The sequence below is a fragment of the Phaenicophaeus curvirostris genome, chromosome 15, assembly GCF_032191515.1.
Source record: "Phaenicophaeus curvirostris isolate KB17595 chromosome 15, BPBGC_Pcur_1.0, whole genome shotgun sequence".
Taxonomy (NCBI): domain Eukaryota; kingdom Metazoa; phylum Chordata; class Aves; order Cuculiformes; family Cuculidae; genus Phaenicophaeus; species Phaenicophaeus curvirostris.
The window spans coordinates 8,913,868-8,937,525 of NC_091406.1; the positions used below are offsets into that span (position 1 = coordinate 8,913,868).

Below are 23,658 nucleotides of genomic sequence, written 5' to 3' on the forward strand. Positions count from 1 at the left end.
CAGCCCTGGGACATGAGTGCTCTGCTCCTTTCTTCTGCTGAGACCTTCAATGTAAGGGATCTGGATTTGCAAGTAATTGCATTTACATCTTACTATTTTCAGTGAGTAACTTGAATGGAGTTGTTCGTATCTTTGTGTAGGGGAAAGTATTGAAAGTTCTTGTGTTGCTGGCCTGGAGGGAGATCTAGGCAACCAGAGGGCTCCTGCAGCAGACTAGAACAGGGAGATCCCAAGGAAATGGCCCGGACAACAGTGCCCTGTAGCAGGGAGGACCTTACAGGAAAAGATAGATGCACTAACAGATGCCAAACAGGAGTCCTAAAGAGATGAAAGAGAGAGACCCATCATAAAACCAGTTGGGGCACAAAGCAGAAGTTGTGATAATAAAGGAAAACAATGCTGACAGCCCAGGTCTCCATACACAGCAGTTGCTTTGTGGAATTGGGTGTCACAAGGACGTAGGGAGAGCTAGGAAAGAGGTCTCTGCAGAAGAAGCAGAGGGAATTCACTGCAGAAATGTCATCAGGCTCTCCATGCTACAACTCACTCAGTTCTAGAAGAAGCAAATGCCCCTAAACTGCAGAATTTCTGGCACTGTCTGCAGTGACAGACTGCAAAAGCTCCCCTGGCTGGAGCACACTGTGCTGCCATGTGTGGGCTCTCCCTCCGTGGTAGCTGTAAGACCAACAGGGAGATGGTGGGCAGAGCTACCAGACTGTAAATGGACAGGCTGCAGAGGATTGAGAAACATCATGGTGTGTTCAAGGTCTGCTGAGGCACCTGCCAGAGTCAACAGTCCTCACTGCATACCAAGAGCCGCATTTGCACACCACAAAGAATTGCATAAGCCCCTGACACCTTTTATTGAAAAAACCCATTGACTCAAGGTCCCTGCAGAGCGTAGTTTCTCTCAAAACCCAACCACATTGAGAGGCCTGAAGACCAAATCTGTCAATTCTTACTGTCCGTTCCGCAAAACCTCAGAAACTGCTGTGAGCCACACTGGCTGTGTGGCTATTGGCAAGAGACATCCTTAATAAAGTGTAATTTACAGCAAACTGAAGAATCCCTAGAGTGCTGGTACCATTCCAGTTTCATAAAGTACTGTTTTGGCCTCGTTACTGTGTTAGAGGGCAACGCAAATGATAACCAAGTGCAAACATAAGAGAAAGAGCAATAAATCCCCAATAACTCTTGAGCCTTTGCCTCCTTCTGTCCAGAAACTTGCAGAAATAGTTTGTGGCATCACTTACACGAAGTCCTGCTGGAGCTCTGCCACACGCCGCACTGCTCAGGAGAGACATTGTTGGTGAGTCCTTGGAGTGATCTGCAAAAGGGGGTTGAAAGCAAGAAAGGACTGACCAGGTAGGCTGCGGAGAGTAGAAAGGAGTTAGCATGGCTACCTCTGGAAGGGCTGCTAACAACAGCACAGGCAGTTTTAGCAAGTCACTGTCCCGCATCTTCTCAGCAGGCGGTTTTGGAACCTGATTAACGATCCCTTATCACCAGCTGTGATTTTTGTGGATGATAATTTCTGCTGGCAGCAGGAGGAATTCAGAAAGTGCTCAAATACTGACAGAAGAGGCTACTGGGGCACCGTCTTCATCAGCTTTTGGAGCACAGTTAATGCAGGTTTTACAGGTGATTATTTCAAAACCTAAATACTTGAAATCACTACAAACCATAACAGCTTTCAAGTGCACTGATTTTCATTTGCAAGAATTTATTTCAAGCCACAAATTGTGCACTGCTTTTATGAAATCATGTAGATGTTCCTGCACGGGATTTTTTCTGGAATCAGTGAGCAGACATCATCAAAGAACATTTTTACTGTCGGACACCCATCATTCTCAGGCTGCATAAATAACATTCAAGAATTTACTTGTTTCATCACATCTCAAAGGCAGACAAAATTTCCATCCCTCGAACAGCTAACCAGCCTTGAACTGGTGACTTTCACCCTCCACGACTGTATTTGATGGGGAGTTTTTCCACATAGAAAAATGTAGCAATGATTTATTTCTAAATCATAGTGTTTGCTCCCCTCAAAAATCAGCATACAAAATATTAAGCTTATGTCAGTCTGCTGATAATAAAACCAGATTTTATTATTACCAGAAGAAATAAAATCTGATTTATGTGTAAGCATTTTGAGAGTTTAAAATCAATTCTCATTAACTGCAGTAATAAAAAAGGATTTGATAACTTAATTTGAAAAAAAAAAATCCATGTCTTTAGTAGGAGTGAAGTTAATTGCTATCAAATAAAATCCTGCCAAAATCTGAAAGAAAGTCACTCCAGCCTTATCTGCAACGTAAAGTGTTTACATATCAGGTCCCATCTAAAATGGACTCAAACATGCTGCGTGTTCACTCAAGGTCTTCTAGAAATGACCTGCAATAAAGTTTATACAAATAAAGAACATATTTGCTTTAAGTAACGGCTATAAAAGCAAGTACGGGAAGTGCATGCAAACTGCCAGCAGATTTCTGTTAACTTGCCATCACAGAACTTGTTTTGTAAATCCTGCCCCACTTCTGGAGGTGCTGCCCCCAGCCAGCTAGAGGAGCCTTCAGTCCAAAGATCTGGCTTAATCTCAAAGCAGTCTCATACTATAAATGAATTAGAACTGTCTGTAAATCAAGTTACTTCTCAAAGCAACAATACTTTTCCTTAAATAGCTTAAGCGATTCGATGCCACGGAACTTCTCACCTCATCTTCCTGCATAGTACCATCACCCTGCAGGAAGAACTCTTCCCTGCAGGAGGTGACTCCCAAGATGGGCAGTGGCTGAGCCCTTGTGCCCATAGAGCCTTGTTGGGGAAGGAAATTCAATCCAAGGCAGAAGGAAGAGCCAAAAGCACATGGTCATGGTCCATGGGCCACCTGGATGGCTGAGCTTTCTGCTTGGCCAGCACCGCCTCAAATGCCATCAGTGCTTCTGCCCTCTCAGAGCAAGAAATGCTGCTGGCCAAATTCACACCTCTAGCATGCCAAAGACCATCCCAGCTGTGGCCTCAACTCCAGCTTTTAGGGGCCAGGGCTCAGCACATCCTCTAACATGATCCACCAAGGTGTACCTGCTTCCCACAGCTGCTCACAGTGGTCTGGATTTCCTGATGTCTCAGAGGAATCAGCTGGCAGAGGACACTTACTGCAACAGTTAAGCTGCCAGCTCAATAGATGAAGTGCTTTAAAAACCAATTTTCTTCTGTGGGTTTCCAAATGCAAACCAATTAAATTTCAAAACAACCCTCTGAAGTAGTTAAGTATCTTTTAATGTCCATTTTACAGGCAAGACAATAAGGGCTGAAAGGGTGGTGAAGTGATTGACCCAAGACCCCATAACAAGGCAGAGAGAGCCTGACCCTCGGTCCCTCCTGACAAAACCCCAGACCATGCTTTTCCTCTTTGGGTCTAACAACTTCACTGGGTGTTCACAGCTGGTGCACCCCAGGGGCCTCTTGTGCTTGCTTGTTGCCTAAGGAGCACGTAGTGAGAAACACCAGAGTGGGGATACGCGTCCATCTCGTGAAGCTTAGTGAAGAAAAGTGACATGGAGCTGCTGAGTTATCTTTATTGTAAAAGCACATTAAGACACAGCAAGGCAGCACAGACTGCAATGGCACGCATGGGGGTAGACCTGGGAAGACACTGCTGGGTCCCCACAGCCCTTCACCCTCCACCTGAGCAAGGACGGCCCCGTTCACTGCAGAAGGAGATGAAGGCAGCTCTGGCAGTCCTGAAGACTCAGCAGCTCTCTTGATGCTCAACATCAATTCTTCCTTTTCTTGCCCTAGGGAAACAGAGGAAAACAGTTTGTTGCTGTAGTCCCAAAGAAGGCAAAGGGACCTGAAAGACCACAAAGTATATCTCAAAGCTGTGATATTCCTGCCCTTACAAAGTGCAACCTTCAGAGGACAGGCTGGCCAAGAGGGGTAAATCGCTGCCCCTCTCCATACCTTTGGTCACAGCTAGTCCCCAGTGTTTGCTAGCAGTCTGAACTCCATTAGTTCTGGAAAGAAAGAACAAAAATTAAGACCATCCCCAAGCATGACCACAGCCATGTGACACCTGCAGAGCATCAGTATCTGTGTGAGAGCCCCTCCAGCCAGCTTAGCGACCACACAAAACTACTGCAGCAGAGCAGATTGGGTTGCAGCCAGCCTAGGAAAACAAGAACAATTTCAGCCTGAAGCCAGGTGCTTTCCATATCTACTACCTAACTGGGAAAGATCCTGTTTTTCTCTCTCTTCATTCTACTACCTTAAAAAGAAACATGACAAAATAGAGCACTGTAGGAAAACTAGACTTGTCCATCACATACCTGGGAGTTATCTGTTAAGAAATGGATTTTAAAAAGGAGAAACTGGATATACCTGTGATTTCCTGACCTACTGGTGACTATTGCATCAATGAGTCATGGAAAAACCTTTGAACAAATAAAGGAACTGCAAGATAAACACCACTAAAAGTGAAATATACTGGAAATACCCACAATTAATTCACTCATATGACATAGCACTGCACAATCTGGTGGCCAGCTAGCTTACCAAAAAAGATGTGTTATTCCAGGACTCAGACCTATGTTCATGCACAGTAAAGCAGCATGGAATTAAAGGAATTTGATTATGGGACAGACCTCCCTGTACACCGACCAGCCTGGGGCCCCAGGGACAGCGTCTCTCTACATCAAGGTTTTCCACCACAGCAAAGCACAAATACACCCTTCAGTGTTAGATCTCTCTCAAATCCCATTGCTCCCATTCCTTGCTCCAGGCATCCCTTCCTGATGGCAACCTGCTCACCAGACAGGGAGAGTTGCCAGAGACAGCTGGAAATCTGGCAGGAGTTTTCCAGGCAGGATTGGATGCAGACAACAAGCGCGAAGGGATGAAATGACTTGGATACACATTTTGTCAGGCAACCCAGCACGCTCCATGGATAATTTCAAAATACAACTCGAGGAAATATTACACTTTTGGGTAACAATTTCTTATCTTCCTCCAAAGCTTACAGAGGCCTTTGCATTTTCATTCTGCACATTGCAACTGTCTAAAACCATTTCTGATGCTAAAAGCACTGCTGGAGCTGCTTTCCTCTGGATTTTAGTAGAATATACACATATTGATTGTCTGGATCTTCAGTAGGAAAAAGAATTCATTATATTGCAAGTGACCATGAATTTCAGTGCTGAAAATAACATAGCTCTGTATGTTGTTCATAAGTTTCCAGCTGAGAAATAGGGTATTTGATGGATTCAAAAGGTCTTGCAAGGAAATAGGTTCCATAAATTTCCAATCTGATTTATCAGGTGATGTAATATACATAAACAAAGAATAAATCAGTGTGTGGGGGTTAATGTTTGGGGGGGTTGCCCAAGGGAAAAAGCTTATCACTTTCCCTTTTAATTGCATCCAACTCTCCTGGGAATACTTAACACTGCTACAAGCTGTCTGACTTTCAGTAAATGGCATATTTCTGTAATTGCAAATGCTTGAGAGCTGTAGCAGCCTGGTAAAGCACAAAACAGTAAGGAATTCCAGACCAGGCACAGTTTTGCGGGAATCCTTTCTATTTTTCAGTTGCCATGGTACAACCAGCCTCATCTGTCTCGGGTAGTGTGAACACAGACATCAATCGGCTTGTACAGTCCCTGGTCTCACTACACTCCCAGAACATAAGAGTCAGCAGTGGCACTGTCACACTAAAGCTTGAGATATTAAGGCTTCCATTATGATCACAGGCAAAACTTCTTCAACTTTAAACAAAGTTGAGAACACTCGGCTACTTTTGAGAATCTGTTGGTGTCCTGGCACTGAGGAGAAGGCAGAATGGCATGATGCAATGGTATGACAGCTATCCCACAGGAAAGGGCTTCATTGCCTACAAACACATTGATACAAACTCAGATTCAGAAGCCAATGCTCCCATCCAAAACTTTACATAACTTACTTGCCTGGCTGGTTCAATATTTTGATTCTCTCCAGGTTTGGAGAGTGAGAACAAATCTCAGCATTCCCTTGGGAATGAATATTCAGTTTCTAAGAATTCATGTAAATATGGAAGACAGACCCCCCCTTGCCTGTTACAGGGCATCCTGCACACTCAAGAGACCCATACACCAACCCTGGCTGCAAAACAGTGCTGGCAACTGCCAAGCTGCTACTGGTGGAAAGAAAGCACAACTAAGAAATATTTAGCTCAGCTGCTATATGGGATCACACAAGATGTCAAGATTCAAGACCTTTCCCAAAAGCATGACACATGGTGAGTAATTTTCATTTCCCAACCATCTCTCTGGATGTTATTTGGAAATTATTTCTTTAAGCTTGACACAGTTCTGCGCTTTCTGGCCTCACCAAAATCCCTGGAAGAAAGCCAGGTGCTTTCCCAGATATGTCACTCCTACCCCACAACCTAGGTAAAACATGGAGACAATGTCCAGAGGTCATATATTAAATCCAAGTCTAAACCTGTATTTAAACATCTGGACCATGAGCACTCCACTCCTGGGGCTTTAATGATCCCATCACAGATGTGGAGGCCAGGCTGGGTCCCCAACACACATTAGAGTGAGAAACAGGATGCCACACGCAGCCAAGAGGCAATTCAGGTGACAGTTCTCTCTAGCTCTCAGCAACATCCCACCCCAGGCTGAGGGGGAAATTAAAGATGACATCAGGGGTTCCGACACCCCTCTTCTCTCCCAGCCTGCGGTACCACTGAGCCCTTCCAACCTGCAGGACTCCCTGTGTTGACCCTAACAGTACCAGAACAAGGCTGCACCACATGGCTGAAGAGCAGCCAAAGGGTCAAGGTGTTGACCTCCAGCTCTTGCTGAAGAGGACAGCCGGGCAACTAGTGACTGACTGCCAACTACTTCTCATTTTTCACTCTCTATTGTCATCAGGCACCCACAGCTGAGGTGGTGCCAACAGGGGAGTTTCACAAGGGGAAAGCAAAGGATTGATATTTCTGCAGCCCAGCCGTGACATGCCGCTTACCACTTCGGGGGCAGGCTTTCGGCATTCACCTCGATAGTTTATCGTGATGTAGCTTGAAGCTCTCCTGCAAAGGGAGGACAAGACATCGCTTATTATTCATTTGCAATGCCACAGCTCTCGGCCATCGGCATGACAGTCCTCTGTGGACTCCTTAATATTTTGATGCTACTTCGAATATGATGGCATTTATTACTCCCCAAACAATCTTATGATCAGGCAGAATGAGAATAGGGGACTCTGGAAACTTGTGTATCTTAATTAGCTGTCATCAGATTAATCTCAGGCATTTTGATCTCTGTTTGCTTAACAGCAAGGCACCAAGGACACACTTGATAGTGAGTCATGATATATCAAAACAAACACTGTGCTGCAAAAGACACTCGGGAATGGTGGATGGCCCTGTATTACTGAAATCTCTCCGCCTACTCACATGGCAGCTGAACACAAGTCACATTCATTTTTGTACGTTTTCCCATCAGTGCCACAGACTGGTTCTGAGGATTTGCTGCAGAAAATCCTTCCACCCTTTACCCCGTGCAGAATTCGATCACAGTCCAGCTGAAGAGAGAAAAAAATCACATTTGGTGCGGGTTCACTTGGAAGACTCTCCTTTATGTGACTTAAAAGAGCTTACAAACCAAGTCTGGCCACAAGGCCCCTCTGCCCTGCAGCACATCCGCCACATCTCCAGCAAGGCCAGGCTTGTAAAGAGAGTGTCTCTCTTGCTGGACCGGCCAGCCAAGATACTGGGGATAGAGCCCTCTGCCCCATTGCCAGACATAGACCTACTCGTCTGATTCACCTTGAAACCTTGGTCCAGGGCAGGTTAATTTCTCTCTCTGGGGATCCACAAGATGATGAAAACTTCTGCTACCTGTCCTTTGTCCTCCTTATCAGGGCTTTGATATCGTTTCATTTCCAAGAATGAAGATGAAACTCATTGGTCAAAATGAAGGAAAAACCTGTATAGCAGCTCCCACTGCCCCGGGGTGGTGAGACACAAAGCACAAATTCTGACATCCACTGAGTTCAGAGACACAAGAACATATGAGCATTCATGACTAATTAAGGGTGCCCTCCTGTTTCCTCTCAAGCATGACAATAAGGACATTTAGACATAGCTTTCCGTACAAACTACACGTGACACAAGCAGGAAAATCTTTCAGCACAAAGAACGGCCTTTGAGGACCCCAAACAACTCTCGAACTTATGTCTCCACCCTGCAAGCACACCAGGGCAGGTAATTGCAGTCAGAGCACGTGTCAGACACCAGAGGTCAGAGACAGCCAAGCCTGTTCCCTGGCGCGCACACACACATAGCCCCTTCCTCAGCCTGGCCACCCACCTCGGCTCCAGGTATTGGGGCGGGGGGGGGGGGGGGGAGGGAAGGGGGAAAAAAAAAAAAAAGGAGTTGAAGTGAGACTAATGGGTTCCCATTCCCTTCTCGGATTTCTATAAAACATGTTGCAACGACTGTAAATGGTGCGATCAGGGGAGAGCTGCAGGTGGAAGAGAGAACATTTCACCTCCTGTCCCACCTCGAGATGCACCATGTAGCACAAACTGATAGTTTATCATCAGCACCGTTGGGTGGGAAGCACCACAGGGAAGGAAGGTTTCATGCCAGGTGGCACAGAGGGGGGTTGTTGATATTGAGGTGCTGGGATAGGACCTGCTACTTAAACGTCACTTGCTAATTTCATTAATGTGCTGCTTCCTCTCTCATCTGGGTAAGTACCAATGACGTGAAGCAGACAACGCTGACCTTTGCAATTCACTGCTAGGTGCCTTCCTACACACTAGACGTTGCTGCCTGTGGTGTGACCCGCGTGCCTGCCCAGGGCAGGCAGCCACCCCACATAATGCAGGTCCCAGCAGCCACCAGCAATGCTCCGGTGGCAAAACTCACAGGTGGCCCTGGAAAGAGGAGAGGAACAGATCTGCTCTCTGAATCACCTCTTGTCAGTCAGGATCATCAGCATACACTCCTCCTCTGGTGCTATCAGGAAATACCACTAAAGCCCTGAAGCAGACTGGCGTTATTATGCCTAATGCATCAAAATTGCTGACCTGAACAACCTACTGGGTTTTTTTTTCCACTCGAATATCCCTTTAGTAGTTAGTGACAGAGGCTTCACAGTGAGTTAAATCCAGTTATAGTAACATCCCTCCAACCTCATAAAAACACATTTCCTATTCCTTCCATATTTAAATTACTCCATGCAAATGCTGAAGGGATTAAAACATCAGGTCATTTTTTTAATCATCCTAGCTCTTGACAACACCCTGTGACAGCGAGATCCACAGTTTACTCACCCTTTTTATAGTAAGGTATTTTATCTTATTAGTTTCATATTTTCCACTATTAGCTTTTATTGCATTTTCTTTGCATGGAGCAAAGGGAGAGCGGACATCCCCATCTTCCTCTCATATTATTCCCCACACAGCCACCTATTGCTTAGTGCTTCTCCCTTCAGAGCTTCCTCTCCCTGCCAATCCTGTCCTCATCTCCTGGGTCAGCTCCATCACCCTGTTTTGACCATGGCCCCTGACTCAGCACCTTCTCAACATGTGGGTGGTGGCACTCACCACACTTTAGCTACATGTGAGGCAGGCATCTAGACTGAGCTCAAGACCAGCACCCCTATAGCTGATATACTTCCATGAGGAGCCAACCCTAGAAATAAAACTGGCTTAGGAGGGTCCTATATGGGCACACCCACCCCTCCTCCACTTCCCTCTGCTTCATTGCTGAGGATACAGGTGCTAGCATCAGGGTACAGATACTTTCACTCATTCAAGTCCTTCCAAGAATATGGAGCCAAATGAGGAGATTTAGAATCACAGCAGGAACAGGAGCAGCTACTAGGAGAGGAGCCAGTGAGGGCTCAGCACCAGCAGAGGAGCACCCCACAGGAGAGGTTCTCATTTCTGCCCATGCAGCTGCCATCCAAGATGCAGAAGGTGGGTTTACCAGCTGGTAGATGTCAGTGTCTCTGCTCTGCGTCTCACGGCCACGTGCCGGGTTACGGTTCCTGCCACTCTGAGCTGCATTTCCTTGTGGGCTGGCAGGGAGAGAGAGCAGAGGGGCAGCTCATCACACCTCCCCTCCAGAACAGGGAGAGCATGGTGCAAACCCAACCTCCCCTCAGACCCTCCCCAGCCCTCTGGGAGCCACTTGCACTATGGCAATCACCCAGCTGCCAGGGCAGGAGAAGGTGAGAAGTCCTCCAGCTATACTGACATGGAGGGACAGCCAAAAGCAGGACAAACCTTGCCCTGAGTGCAGCCCAAGTGCATCAACCACTCTGAGGCTCTGCACCCCTGTGTTTGCTGGCACTTCTGGAGGAGTTGGGAGATGAAGAGGCTGCACCAGGCAAAACCAAGAAATTCAGAGTGCCCCAGCAAAGGCTCTGAAAAAGCAGCATATGAGTCGTGCTCAGATCCAGCAGCCATAAACCAAACAGGAGTGCGTGACCAGTGCCAAGAAAACACGTGTGCCACAAACTGCCTCCAAACTAGTGTTCAGTTCTCCATCCCAGACAGTGCCATTTGTGTGCTACTGAACCGTTCCCACTCCAATTAACCTCCTAACCACCCCTAGGAAAAAAAAATCCAGGTAGGAGGGGGCAGAAACCAGTGTCAGGGCTTTTGGGGTGGTCAGGGGAACAGACTTCCATCCCAGGTGCTCCTGTACTCACCCTCTGTTTGATGAGAAGGGACGTCTCTCATTCACATCCCGCTGTGACCCTGAACCACCACAGCTCTTCTACAATGGAAGCAGGATCACAGTCAACAATAAAGCATAGAAAAAAAATTTCTACAGAGAAGAAGCAAAGCTATAGTAGCTCCTGTCCTCCCCTATCCTTTTCCCAGACCCAGAGAACTGTGGGTCTGTTCCTAGAGAAGCAGATTTGGTGTTTGCTCCATACCTACCCCAGTGACTATAATACCCACTAAATGTTATTTTCTAAAGGCTGACAGAATTATGAGGAGTCTGAACTTGTCTTTATTTCATATACAGCATCACACCACCAGGAAAGTGAGAGGGGGCTGTTCTGTGAGGTGCAAATAGGACCACTTTGTATGCTCACACACAGGTCCACCTGATAAATGAGTAAGGCTCTACAATACCACCTGCTTCTCTCCCAATGGCTAGCTGACCTCACCACCCCAAGTACCATGGTCACCCCAGGCTGAACACAGACATTCCCTGGTCATTAGGATCCCACAGGCTCTCACCAGCCCCTGTTTCAGAGCTCAAAGGAAGCTCCAAGTTCCACCTCACCTGGTTTGTATTCTTTGAAGTGGGTGGCTTGTTGCGCTGGGAAGTCCCTCCAGACTGACCTCCTCTTTGGGCTTCCTTTTTGCTGGAAGAAGTGGAGGAGAGAAAAAGGGAGTGCTATGACAGTGTGAGTACCACACCAGTACCCAGGGCTGCCCTGTAAGCCAGTATCATGCTGCTAGGCACCACCTCCCCATCCACAGTCCCTGCTCCTGGTGGTCCTGTTCCTAATTCCCACCCCTAATCCTTCTCCCTTCTCCTCACCATTCCCACTGTATGCTACATCCTGGATCCAGGTGGCTGCTTTCATATCAGGGCTGCTTCTGCATATGCTCTATGGGAATAGAGAGAGAGCATCTGGAAGGCAAAGTACATGCATAGGAAACCCCTCAGGAGCTGCCCTTGCCTGACAGCCCCCTGGGAAAGTGGTTGCTCTCTATCAACCTTGCTTCTCCTCCTCTACTCCACACTGCTTCTCTCCCACCTGCCCCTGGACCCTTTGCAGCAAAATAGAAGCAGGAAGAGGGGCGATGGCCAGTGCCCTACTGGTGGACCATCTCTTGGCGGACTGCTGGGATTCGGGACTCTCTCCCAGGCATCACCCAGATGCAGTTCCACAGGCAGAAGCTGTAGTTTCACAGGGGGAGATTGCCCTCTTTGTTGCTGTTGCTCAGAGGAAACTGTACTCACAACTTCTCAGCACACATGAGACATTTGTTGGTGTGCTGCTTGCCAGAGGAATCCCGAACAGGGTCATTCTCCCTCGTGCATGACAGTCGTCCAACAGCTTCAAACTGGGGGCGATACTCACTGCAGTCGTCCTGCAGAAGGAGGGCAGCAGTTAGGGCACTCTGTCCTCCTTGCCTTATTGATCTGATTCTTAGAAACTTGGGGTTTCCTGCGAGGAAAGCATTGAACCATCACAAAGGCATCATAGGAGAGCTTGGGTGTGGGCAAGAAGAGGGTGTGCAGTACCAGCCACTTAATATATAAACAGAGAAGTGAGTCAGAAAAATTATGGGCACTTCTGCCTGCACAGCACGTGTTGGGAGTTTTCTAGTATGGTCCAACTAATTATTATTCTCCTTGTTGGGCTATCCAAAGCATGCCAGTGATGTGACCAATAGAGTAATGAAGTCCCTCCCACTTCTCTCAACATCCTTAATACACAGCTAAAGCCCTTTCTTAAATCGTAGCTCAGATAATAATTTCATTTACAAAGCGAGTAGTACCCCCAAAACCAACCACTGGGACATGTCAATCAAGAAGCAGAAGTTAAAACATAAAAGCACAATGCAAATATACTTAATAGTCCCTGATCGGTGGAAGGTTGTTTGGAAAGTGGATGATTAATTTGTTCCCTGTTCAAAATCGCTGTACAGAAACCACGTTAATTTGCCCGTTATATAACATGGATGTAAACATTCAATCCTTCTAATTTCACTGTTTCAGATACTTCAATAGGTGATTCCAAACAGCAAGTACAAAGGATAACTACCTGGATCCTACTTACCCTTTATTTTTTACAAATAGATTTTAACATTTGCAGTTTGGGGCCCATTTTGTCCATAGAAGAGTTCTGGCTAGCTTGCATTGAGGTTCTTAGGAGGTCACTGGTCTCATCCTTTGCTTCATTCAGAAATTTCCAGTATCTCATCCTTTTTGCCACAGGAGGATTTTCCCAGCACTGTGTCCTGCACCCCACCCAGGGCACCTCAGCCCCAGCTCCTTAGCTTAGCTACGGGACAAAACACTCTGAGTACAAGGCCCCACACTCCCCCTAGAGCCAAACTAGCCACAGTCAGGAGATATGATCTAGCACGGGAGAAGCCTGGACCAGCTGTAGCCAGCAGCCTTGTTGCATTGTTCCCATCAGAAATAAATTTCATGCCCCACTTCAGAGAAGAGCCTCATTGCCTATCCCCAGCACATGCTCATCCTTCTGTGCAATTCAGGCAACACTTGCCCTCCCCAGCAAGCTCAGAAAAGCTCTCCCGGCCCCTCTGTGCCCCAATCTTCTGCCTCTGAAGCAGATCCACATTCCCCTAATAGTCTCTCTCAAACCATCTCCCTTTGAACTAGCATTTCTAGAGCTCTGTTAACTTCCCGACCTCTGCTGCAAAAACCTTGCTGAGTACATCCGAGACTTATATTTGCCTTTTTCATGCCCTGTCGCATCCCTGACCCACTAATAAATGCAGGGCTTTCTTATCCTTTGTCACTTCCAACTGACAAGCAGGAATTCTTGTTAATCACTGACTGTGTGATCTTGCACTGTTATTACATTTTATCTTGTTTCTATTACTCCAGGCCTCAGCACTATCCAATTAGTTCTGAGTGATCTGCTGATCCTCCTCCACTGATACTGCCTCCCAGCTTTGCCACCAGCAAATTTCACTTATGCTTACTTTTTTTTTTTTTTGAGGCAAAATCATTAGGAAAAAAAGCACTGAAACAGGATTATCTCCAAAACCAAGGCTTAAGGGGACCACACCAGTTCCTGCCATGGCAGAAATCAAAAAATAAGAGTTGGAAAGAGAATTCCTTTCCCCCTTAGAGCTGCTTTTGCCAGGAAAGCATCAGGGCAGAGTGGCTGCAGAGTGGGAGAGTAAAGGTGATGAATGGCAGCACCATGAGAACAAGGTTTCCAACAAGAAAAGCTAAAACTAAGCAACAGGCCCACGGAGATAGCATAGAGCTGAGCTCTCCTCCCAGAATACTCAACGTGAGAAGGATATGGAACTGTTGGAACAGGTCCAGAGAAGGGCTACAAAGATGATCAGAGGGCTGGAGCACTTCCCATACGAGGACAGGTTGAGAGAGTTGGGGTTGTTCAGCCTGAAGAAGAGAAGACTCCGAGGAGATCTTACAGTGACCTTCCAGCACCTGAAAGGGTCCTACAAGAAAGCTGGAGAGGGACTATTCATAAAGGCTTATGGTGACAGAACGAGGGGGAACGGGTATAAACTGGAGAGGGACAGATTTAGACTAGATATTAGGAAGAATTTCTTCACCATGAGAGTGGTGAGACACTGGCCCAGGTTGCCCAGGGAAGTTGTGGCTGCCCCATCCCTGGGGGTGTTCAAGGCCAGGTTGGATGGGGCCTTGGGCAGCCTGATCCGGTGGGAGGTGTCCCTGCCCATGGCAGGGGGGTTGGAACTAGATGATCTCTAAGGTCTCTTCCAACCCTAACTATTCTATGATTCTAATACAATGATCTCTTGAGCTCATCGGAGCTCAGATTTAGAGCTTTTCAGCTAGATTTTCCCTTTTAACCTAATTACCACCCTCAGCAGCACTGGCTTCTCCACCCTTGAGCCAGGCTTCAGGACAGTGTAGCATACGTGATTTCCTATTCTGATAAGATTTGTCTGTCCCTAGGCCAGCAGGACCGTTACGTTCAAGCATAAGCTGTTTGCTTGGGGGATCCAAGAGAATGAACAAAAAATATGGAGGGAAAGAAGAGTGAATCTTAAAATTAAATTAGTAGAGACAGAGCAACTGAGTAGAATAAAGTTGCCTTTTCTCTATCTTGGGTGAAAATCCAATGAAGTTTCATATTGACCTGCTAATACATTAATCTCACCTCTTTGTTTCTTTGTTGGTTTTTAGAGAACTTCTGCCCATTCTCCCTTTTGCTGGAAGAGAAGCAAGATGAGAAAGTGATTACCACAGTGCTCCAAGGAGTGAGAGGTTTTCCTTGTCACTGGCTGCACAAGGGGGAGCAACCCCGATCCCATCCACTGGCATTGGCAGCCAGGTCACTCCAGCAGCCACTTTCTCAGTCTAACAAAAAAGCTTTTTTTAACATCTACTCACAACTTCTCTGCACACATGATGCACTTATTGCTGTGTTGCTTCCCAGAGGAATCCCGGACGGGGTCGTTTTCTCTGGTGCAGGAAAGTTTCCCTTTCTCAAAAAGATCACGAAACTCTCGGCATTCATCCTATGGAAGTATCGAAAACATGGGTTGACACAAATATGCTGACAGAGTGACGCACCTCCCACAAATCTAAGAAGGATTATCCACCCAATGAATTACATTTCAAGCACTATTTTGTTTGATGTATAACTCAGTGGAAATCCATAGTTAGCCTGATGTGTTCTCTTAAGCAATAGCATACAACGTAAGACAAATAAATCAATACGTTTAGATAAGCACACTTGTCTATTGCATCCAGGAAGGTCTTATTTCTATATCTAACACAGAAGATATGCAAGAGCCTGCCCAAAGGACCTAGGTTCTGCTCCAAGTACAAAACAGACAATTTCTTAGTAAATTTTGAATAAGTCAGTTTTCCCAGCAAAAAAGATGAAGCTGCAGGCTTTAAAAAATAGTCCTTCCATACATAATTTGCAGGTATGCTAGAGCAAGAGGTGGACATTTTTACCTTCCATTTAACATGAAGTTATGCATTAATTGAAGAAAAACAGTCTTTCACAAAAGGCTTTTGTAGAAAAACCTGCTTAAGCATTTCAAACTGGTCTCTAATTTTCTCTGAACAGCTTTCCTCTGACTTTTAGTACATGCCAGCAGGTTTGTAGCATAAGAAACATTTGCTACACGTGAAGCCTTTAGAATCCTTTACACAGCACTTCTAAGGTTATCTGCCGTTTAATCTGCATTTTTCCTCCCCTTACACTGTGTAAAGAAGATGGCTTGATAACTTATCCCAGCTCTGCAGGCGGGGAAGCCAAGCCCAGAAAATTACTTGCCAAAAAGCCAGACAGAAAATCTGTGGCTGAACAAAGGAATTCAGTGTAGGTCTCTTCTGAGCTCTGGAAAATTGTCCTTCTGCCTTCAGAACCACGCTTTGGTGTTTAAAAACCATCTCCCTTAGGACAGCTATGCTTTACAATGCCTTTAAATTGCCCAGATACACAAAAGCTAGAAAGCTGCCCTGCTTAACCAGAGGTTAAAAAAAAAAAAAAATCACTGCAACCAACATTATCTGATGGAAACCAATTCACTCTTATCTAGAATAAAAACCCAAGGCTCAAAAAGACAAGTCCCTCTACATAAAGACTTGCTATCTAGAAAAACACCTATGGGTAAAAGAAACCAGCCAGGTGCATCAACAAGATAAACAAGGCACAATTAGAGCCAGCCTGTTCCCACACCCTGCCCTAGTCACAGCTCACATGCACCATCATTGCTATTAATTATTTGTCAGATGCCAATGGTGTGCCTTATAAACAGGCAAATATTCTCCTTAGCCTATACTTTGGCTCAGGCACAGACCAGATGCGTCATGCTGGTAATCCTCCGATTGCCTGGACGGAATCACAAGGATCTTTGCTTTCTTTTATGGTCGTGGATCGCACAAAGCTCCTTCAGATCCTCTTGCTGAGGCAGAGCATATTTTCCCTGCTCCCATTGCAGGGCCCTTCCCCATCAGCCAAGCTGGTGTTTCCCACACCGCAGACAAGGAAATGCACCCAGCAAGTGGGTCAGAGGCAGAAGATGCAACGCCACTGCATCATCCTGCTCCCAGCGTGCTGATAAAACTGGCTTCGGTAGCGATGTTTTACCTCACCTCTCCCATGGAGTTCACATTCCTGTTTGCCTCTCCACCACTCCCTTGTGAGTCTCTTTCCCTGCAAGAAAGGGAGGTGTGAGTGACAGGGCAGCATACAGTCCTCGGACAAACACTCAAAATAGTTAGCGATTAAAGGCCAGTCCTGCCAACCCCACTTCACTATTGTGCAAGGTGGTGGGACAGATAAGCTCTGAGGGCCTTTCACCATCTTTTCTCTCTAACATCCAGGTGTTTCCATCCTATCAAACACCATCCATGGAAAGAAGAAATCCACTTGTTTTCATCCTGGATTTGCTCCTTCACATCCCATGGTGTGTGTCCCCTGCGATGAGTTGGAAAATGCTCCTGGGTTCACAGGTGCGTTGAAGAGCTACAAACTGGTCTGGCTGGCCCAGGACTACAATTTTATACCGCACAATGAAACAGACCCTCCTGAGAGCAGGCTCATCACTACCGGGCAGGACAGCCACAGAAGCTGGTGGGTAATTGATACTCACAGCAGCCTTTGGCACATCAGGCACTTGTTGAGGTCTGTTTTGCCATCTGGACTGCTGACAGGCTCCTTGTTGGTGGGACAGGAAAACTTCCCACTGCGCAAAAGTGACCAAATTTTCATGCACTCATTCTGAAAAGCAGAAGAGGGCAGTCAGCAGAGGCTCCCTCAGAGGCCATCAAGATCAATTTATTCACATTTAAGCCTTTTTAGCTGATCTACATAGTCTTGAGCTGGCTTACACCAGGCCTGGGGCTACCTTATCCCCCTCGCTGAGCACCACACAGGGTACAAGGTCCACCCAGAGCCTTGCTCATGGCTCCTGAGGCAGAAAAGACAATGAGAAAGTTCAAAACCCGTTGCAAGGGCCATTACGTGTGGGAAAAGGAATATATATTTAATTTGCATACAGCTGCAAATTGGTGCCTGCTGCAGGGGAAGACTCTGTGTTAGAAAGTTAGTCAAGAGTGGAAAACATAGTCCTAGAAGTGCAACAGTAATGAATTGACCAGAGTGACTGAAAAGTGATTCACATGCAAGACTGAAGCACAGAAACACAGAATCCTCTTAGGAAGCAGAGTAGTAATACTGTGTAATTCTGCATCAACCAATTGCCTCTTCTGCTTGGTAACGAAAATGCAGACTAGGGAGAATCAATGAACCATTTAGTTATTTTTGGTTACTATGCTTTCCAAAAGGGTCTTTACTAAGGAGACAAACTTGTTTGATTAGAACATGAACAGAACTGACTTCTCAGTCACTGAATCGAATCATTTTATGAAACTCAAAGGACTTGCCTTAATTCTTTTAATTATCAAACTCAGGAATTACCAGAAGCAGGGGGTTCTGCTGGATTAGAAGCAAAATTCTGAAATATCATTAGAAATATAATTCATGCCATTTCTAACCTCATCTTATGAGATTTCCAGCCCAGAGCTGTTGGGAGATGTGCTCAGCATAGCACACCAAACAGACACTGTCAGCTCAAACCATTGCTGTATTAGAGAAGTATTGTCTCTAAATGTAGAGAAATTCACTGCTTTTTCCACCACTGAAAAAGCATTATTATATCTAACTATAGTCTAAGTGACTTTGCTCAGAGCATGCATTAAGCAGTGTTGTTGGCAAAACAAAGGGAGAATCAGAATAGAAAAGGTTGAACTTGCCTTAATCGAAGCTTGGCTGGCAACATCTGCAAGAGAAAAACCAACAATAAAGCCATACAAAATCTTTGAAGGGAAATTTTAAATCAAAAGCATTTAATTAAAATACTTGACACATTTTTCTAATCCACTCAAATACCTCTAGATAAAAGCTAATCGAATGCGTTATTGTGCACTGATAGAAAGGACCGGGCATTAAGTCTTTCTGGAACGTTGCACTTCTTGTCATTCAAATGCAATAGCACATCCAATTTTTTTTTGCATCTTTGTGCCCTCCCTTACTGTGCTACTTTTCTCAGGTTTAAAATCCAAGTTTTTCAGTAACCTTCTCTCTATTATTCTACACCACTACCTTGGCAGCTGTATCAACCTTACCCAAATATTTTTGGCTTTCTATATCTTTGCTTGAAATCAGGACACCAGAGCCTGGCCACATCATTACTGTTCAAAACTTCAAATTCTTTTTTCAAGGCCCATCCCTTTTGCAGTTCCTTACATAAATTACCAAATTAATAAAGAGTCAGCAGGTGGATAGCTGATACATGTTTCTTTCTACTAAGCTACTTAGCTTAGTAGAGCTGGTATAATATGTTTCATCCTTTTCTCTTGCATCATCAGTGGCATCACAGGGAACCATCCAGAAATCCTCCATTAGCTCTTTTTTCAATAGAAACAGGCGGTAAAGTGAAGTGAAAGGCCATTTCAACAACTCTAATCTCCTGCTGAAGTCTCTCTATTGTAGTCAGACAAAAATGCATTCCTGAGTAAGTGTTGACAAGAAATTCCCATTTTCCTGAGTTCACCAAAAATTGTATTATACTTTTGCGCAAAGTCAAGCTTTTTATGCAAAAATTCAGTTTGGTAGGATATTTGTATTCCTCCACTTAGGTAATGAAGGCTTGAGGGGTTTTGTTAGTTCGTAAACTGTTAACTCTACTAAGTAGATACTTGGACCTATTACATGCTAGAGAAAATGCCATTATCAAGATCAAGAACAGACTAGATCATATCAATACACGTACTACAGCAAAAATAAAATCATGGTCTTCCAGTTTTGCTGCTACGCTTCTTAAAGAACAAGGGCTCTCTAATCTTCTATCTCACTGTCTTTACAGGCACTCCCAGGATGCGTCCTCTTGTCAGTCCCAGATTTCAGCACAGAGAACATCAGAAGTTACTAACCTGAGAAGAAGCAGAAAAATGCCAGAGCAAGGACCACCAAGGCACCTTCTGTTTTCATGGTGAGGGTGGCAGCTGCTTGCCTACGTTGACTATATTAGTGCATTGCTCAATGAAACCCAAAGAAAGGGCTCAGGTCAGATCAGGTATATATAGATGACCAGATTCTCCGCCTTCGTTATGACATAATCTTCCCAAGAACCATCATTAGCTGCAAAAACCAGTTTGATGACAGTAGTTCTAAATTCTAATGATCCCATTAACACAATTAATTTCCATAAGGATGGGACATGCTTGAGTCACTCCCTATATTTTGTTAAGGTAAGAAAAATCATAAATGGATCATTTTGGTTTCCCCAAAGAGCTAAAGAAATTCTTGCCATCTTTAAGGTAGCTCATAACACAGAAGTTCCCCAGTCAGCACACCCGTAATACCCTTCATATATCAACAAACCAGCTAAAAGGATTTCATTTTAATAACTTGACTCCAGTAGGGACAACAGAAGGGCCAGGTCACTCAGAAGCCCTGGAAATTACTCTGCTTGTATTAAAGCACCCCTATATGAACCTAAATAGTAAGCACTGAAGGCTGAAAAGCATCAAGTTTCAGGTCTTGCTAAAACTCTTCCAGTTTGTTGCTACAGTTCATGTAGCAGCTGTGCTAATGAGAAAATCACGCTGATGAATGCTCATCCCTTTCCTCTTCCTCCCTGTTGTCTTCAGAAGAAATTGCTATATTATTAGTGGAAACCTCTTCTCAGCCACAACATGGGACCTTGTAGACCCTACAGATACTTCCCTTCAAGCAGATTGGTGCTCACAGATGTGCTGTTACTAATGCTAAGGGGTCCAGTAAAGTTACCCTGCTCAGGTCTCTCCCAAAGAAGAGTGAAAAATGAAGGTTGTCATCCTATGCAGGGTTTCTCAGGAGACTCAAGGGAGAAAAGTAAAGATGACATCAAAGTTCTGGAATGTGATTTACAAGAGAAGAAGCTATGTTCCCTGCTCTCTGATGAAAAGAGCAGAATTTGGAGAGAAGTCATTTGCAAAGTTTGAAACAGGTGGATAAATGAGAATCAAGCAGATCAGAGCTATGAGGATCTTGAGCACAGGCAAGCAGCCTGCAGCTGTGCAGAGAGGCAGGTCAGCACCATCTGAGGAAGGAAGAAAATGTATTTGGACATGACATACATTTGGCTAGACAGGCCAACACAGCTCACTTCAGGTATAAATCCTTCTAATAAACTACTGCCACATGTTTCTCAGATCAGAATAATTGCTAGTGCATACAACTGAAGCCAAAGCCAAGTACATAGAAGTTTAATTTGGTGTGTGGTCAGCCCTAACTTTTCAACTCAAAGTGAAATCTTGTGCAGGTTCACAGCAAAGAGTTTGGAACAGAAAAGTAAACTGCCTGAGGTCATACAGATGGTTTGTGGCAGATCTGAAGAGCTGTGTGTTGCCCTGAATCATAAGTTAATTTCTGTGTGTGTATTTGGGCACGGAATTGGGGGAATGCCAATAGGAAGAGAACTAACCTGACAGAGCAGTTATATCCTGGTAAATCCTTGAGAGAAATTGTAAAAGATCCCAAAGGGAAAAAGAAAAAAAGTATCATATTTTCAAAGTGGATAGAGCTGGAAATCTGTTTGAAGAACAAAAGCAAAAGATGTTCTTTATTACTGAGGTGTCTTCCCATGAGTCATTCACGAGGTGGTGGAGTTTGGGGAGAGGAGGTGCATATTTAAATGGGTTTTGATTCTTTCTTTTCCTCCAAAAGCTCTATTCCTAAAGAGAAGTGAAGAAATTCCTTGATTTAAGACAGCTTGCTGACCCCGCTGTCCCTGAAGAAAGCAGAGTGCATAACCAGACCCACTCAGACTGGCCAGGTGAGAGCAGCTCCCAGTCTTGCAGCATAGACAGAGTCAAGGAAGAGAAGAGAGACACCTATGTCCTTGACCCTACATGAGCCCTATGACTACCACATCTCTCTTCCATCGTCCCACCACTGCAGCATCCTGTCCACCGGCTATACCCACACCAACATGTGGGAGGTCAGAATGGCCTTGGTATGAAATGTGACATCAAGGGATGGGGAGAACCTACAAAGCCATATGGCTTGAAGGATTTGTTCCTGTGTGCTTGAGTTACAAAAGGAAACCTGAGCAGAATAATGAGGGATGACAGCAAGAGTGTATTAAGCATAAACCTTGCCTGACTCACTCAATTGCCTTTATTGATGGATTTACACAATAAAGTCTCAATCCTGCACTGGAATCCAGACAGCCCATTAACTTCCACAGCAGTTTGTATTGCAGGATCAAACCTGTAGGAGAGATGATCCTTACGCTTTAGCAATGGGTTTAGTACAGCATATTGCTAATCATAATTTAAAAATTATGTGAAACAGCTGAAGAGCAATATGCCATTGAGAAAAGCAGCTGATGGCAAGAAGAGATATTAGGAAGACCCTGTTGTTTATTTCTCAGTCAAAATTTTAGCAAAATAGACAGCATATAATGATGCTATGGCTGGTATGACAGCTCTCACTGACTTAATATTCCACCATGTTCTGCTAGAAAAACAGGAAATGGGATAAAAATAATCCTGGAGGAGCAATGAGGAAAACACAGCACAGAAATGGGAATATAACAAACAATTTAGGCAAAATCTTGTCAGGTGGAAATTCAAGTGAGTGTAAGGAGTCCTAGGGACAAAGTCCTACAGCCATCGAGCTGGACCAGGACCACAGTGTGCAGGACATAGCCACAGGGTACATTTACCTCTTCCCTCCTTCAGGGTCCTGTGGAGAATGTAGAAGGGAGTGCAATAACCAGCCAAATTATTTGCACCCAAGTTAATGATGATAATGCTCACACTCCATTTCCCATGATAACTCTCCCATTTTCTGATATTCCCATATTTCACTACTTCACAGGCTCTCTCTACACAGGGATGTATATAAAAATAATTGGACTCCTTATCCATTCAGAAAATTGTTTTTCTTCCCTTTAGTGACATGGCATTGTGCTGCAGGTGGGATCAACTCCTTTCTAATGGGTTTAGTATCACCTAGAGATGTTTTGTCAAGTAAAATCTTCCTGGCAACACAACTAATTGGCATTCAAGTGCAGGGATGGAAAAGTCATCAAGGTTTGTTTGTGGGGATTTTTGGTTGGTCGAGTTTTTTTTAAGCCACCCCTGCTTTGGTAGCTCTTCATTGTTTAAATGCTAGTTTCCAGCCCAAGCAGCTCCAAGGGCGCCCTCAATACTCAAGTGCATGAGCTGTGCAGCCTCATTCTTATCCCAGAGCAAGAAAGTGTTTTGAGTCAGGTCTCTAAAGCCACCAGATGGACAAAACGAACCCAAATAATGACCTGCAACCTATATTTCACCTACTTTGGCACTGCTGCCAGGGACAGTTCCCTTCACATCTGTTTGCCTTTTATTTTTTACTGTCCCCACTGGAAAACTTGCATGTCTACAGTCAGCGTTGTAGCTTCTGTGTGACTCTCAGCAACCAAAGGGAACTTTATCCAACATCACTGCTGGGTCCTTACACCAGACTGGAAAAGCAACAAATGCTTGTGTCTCTGCTGCCAGCGCTAGTCGCTCTTCCTCACAGGTGTCAACCAAGCTCATACCACTACAACCTTCACAGCTTCACAAGCCCCAGCATAAGCTCTCAGGTGGTTTGTGCTCTGCTGTCTCCCCAGGCACCTTGTTCACATCAGCACGGGCAGCTTTCAAGACTAGGTCTCATCCTCTGCTCTCCCAGGGAAGTGAAATCCTTCATACCTGGGGGAAAGTACAATAAGTATGAAAAAACAGATCCCACACATTTCTAATAAAACCACAGAGGTGCCTATGCTCCCACCATAGTTGCCCTTTTCTGTCCCAATTGACGTACTATTACCTCCCCATCATCTCTCCCCCCTCAGATGAACCCTATCAGCACTACTGCTTAACAGTTTCTCTGAAATATTGAA

At 45.1% G+C, this 23,658-nt stretch overlaps 1 protein-coding gene across 2 annotated transcripts; it reads right to left on the bottom strand.

Moving 5' to 3' along the window:
- Window positions 1-3,507: 3,507 nt before the first annotated feature.
- On the bottom strand, window positions 3,508-19,806 carry LOC138726858 (serine protease inhibitor Kazal-type 5-like). Of its 2 annotated transcripts, XM_069868884.1 has the most exons (14): window positions 19,673-19,806; window positions 18,494-18,519; window positions 17,332-17,459; window positions 16,832-16,892; window positions 15,113-15,240; window positions 14,880-14,931; window positions 11,984-12,114; window positions 11,297-11,378; window positions 10,710-10,777; window positions 9,983-10,073; window positions 7,439-7,566; window positions 7,009-7,072; window positions 3,964-4,016; window positions 3,508-3,797 (listed from the first exon to the last, which is right to left on the bottom strand). In XM_069868884.1, exons 1-13 carry the CDS (start codon window positions 19,728-19,730, stop codon window positions 4,011-4,013), a joined length of 1,023 nt encoding a protein of 340 aa, XP_069724985.1. In that variant the 5' UTR covers window positions 19,731-19,806; the 3' UTR covers window positions 3,508-3,797; window positions 3,964-4,010. The 2 variants fall into 2 exon arrangements, with proteins under 2 accessions (XP_069724985.1, XP_069724986.1); XM_069868885.1 differs by lacking the exons at window positions 7,009-7,072; window positions 7,439-7,566.
- Between the last annotated feature and the right edge of the window lie 3,852 nt (window positions 19,807-23,658).

Excerpts from the sequence above, each read along its gene's own strand:
- LOC138726858 (XM_069868884.1), bottom strand. The coding sequence starts at position 19,730 with ATGAAAACAGAAGGTGCCTTGGTGGTCCTTGCTCTGGCATTTTTCTGC. Across the intron at positions 15,241-16,831 it reads ATGTGAACTCCATGGGAGAG|GATGAATGCCGAGAGTTTCG; the intron begins GTGAGGTAAAAC and ends ATACTTCCATAG. Across the intron at positions 10,778-11,296 it reads CTTCAAAGAATACAAACCAG|AAGAGCTGTGGTGGTTCAGG; the intron begins GTGAGGTGGAAC and ends CTTCCATTGTAG.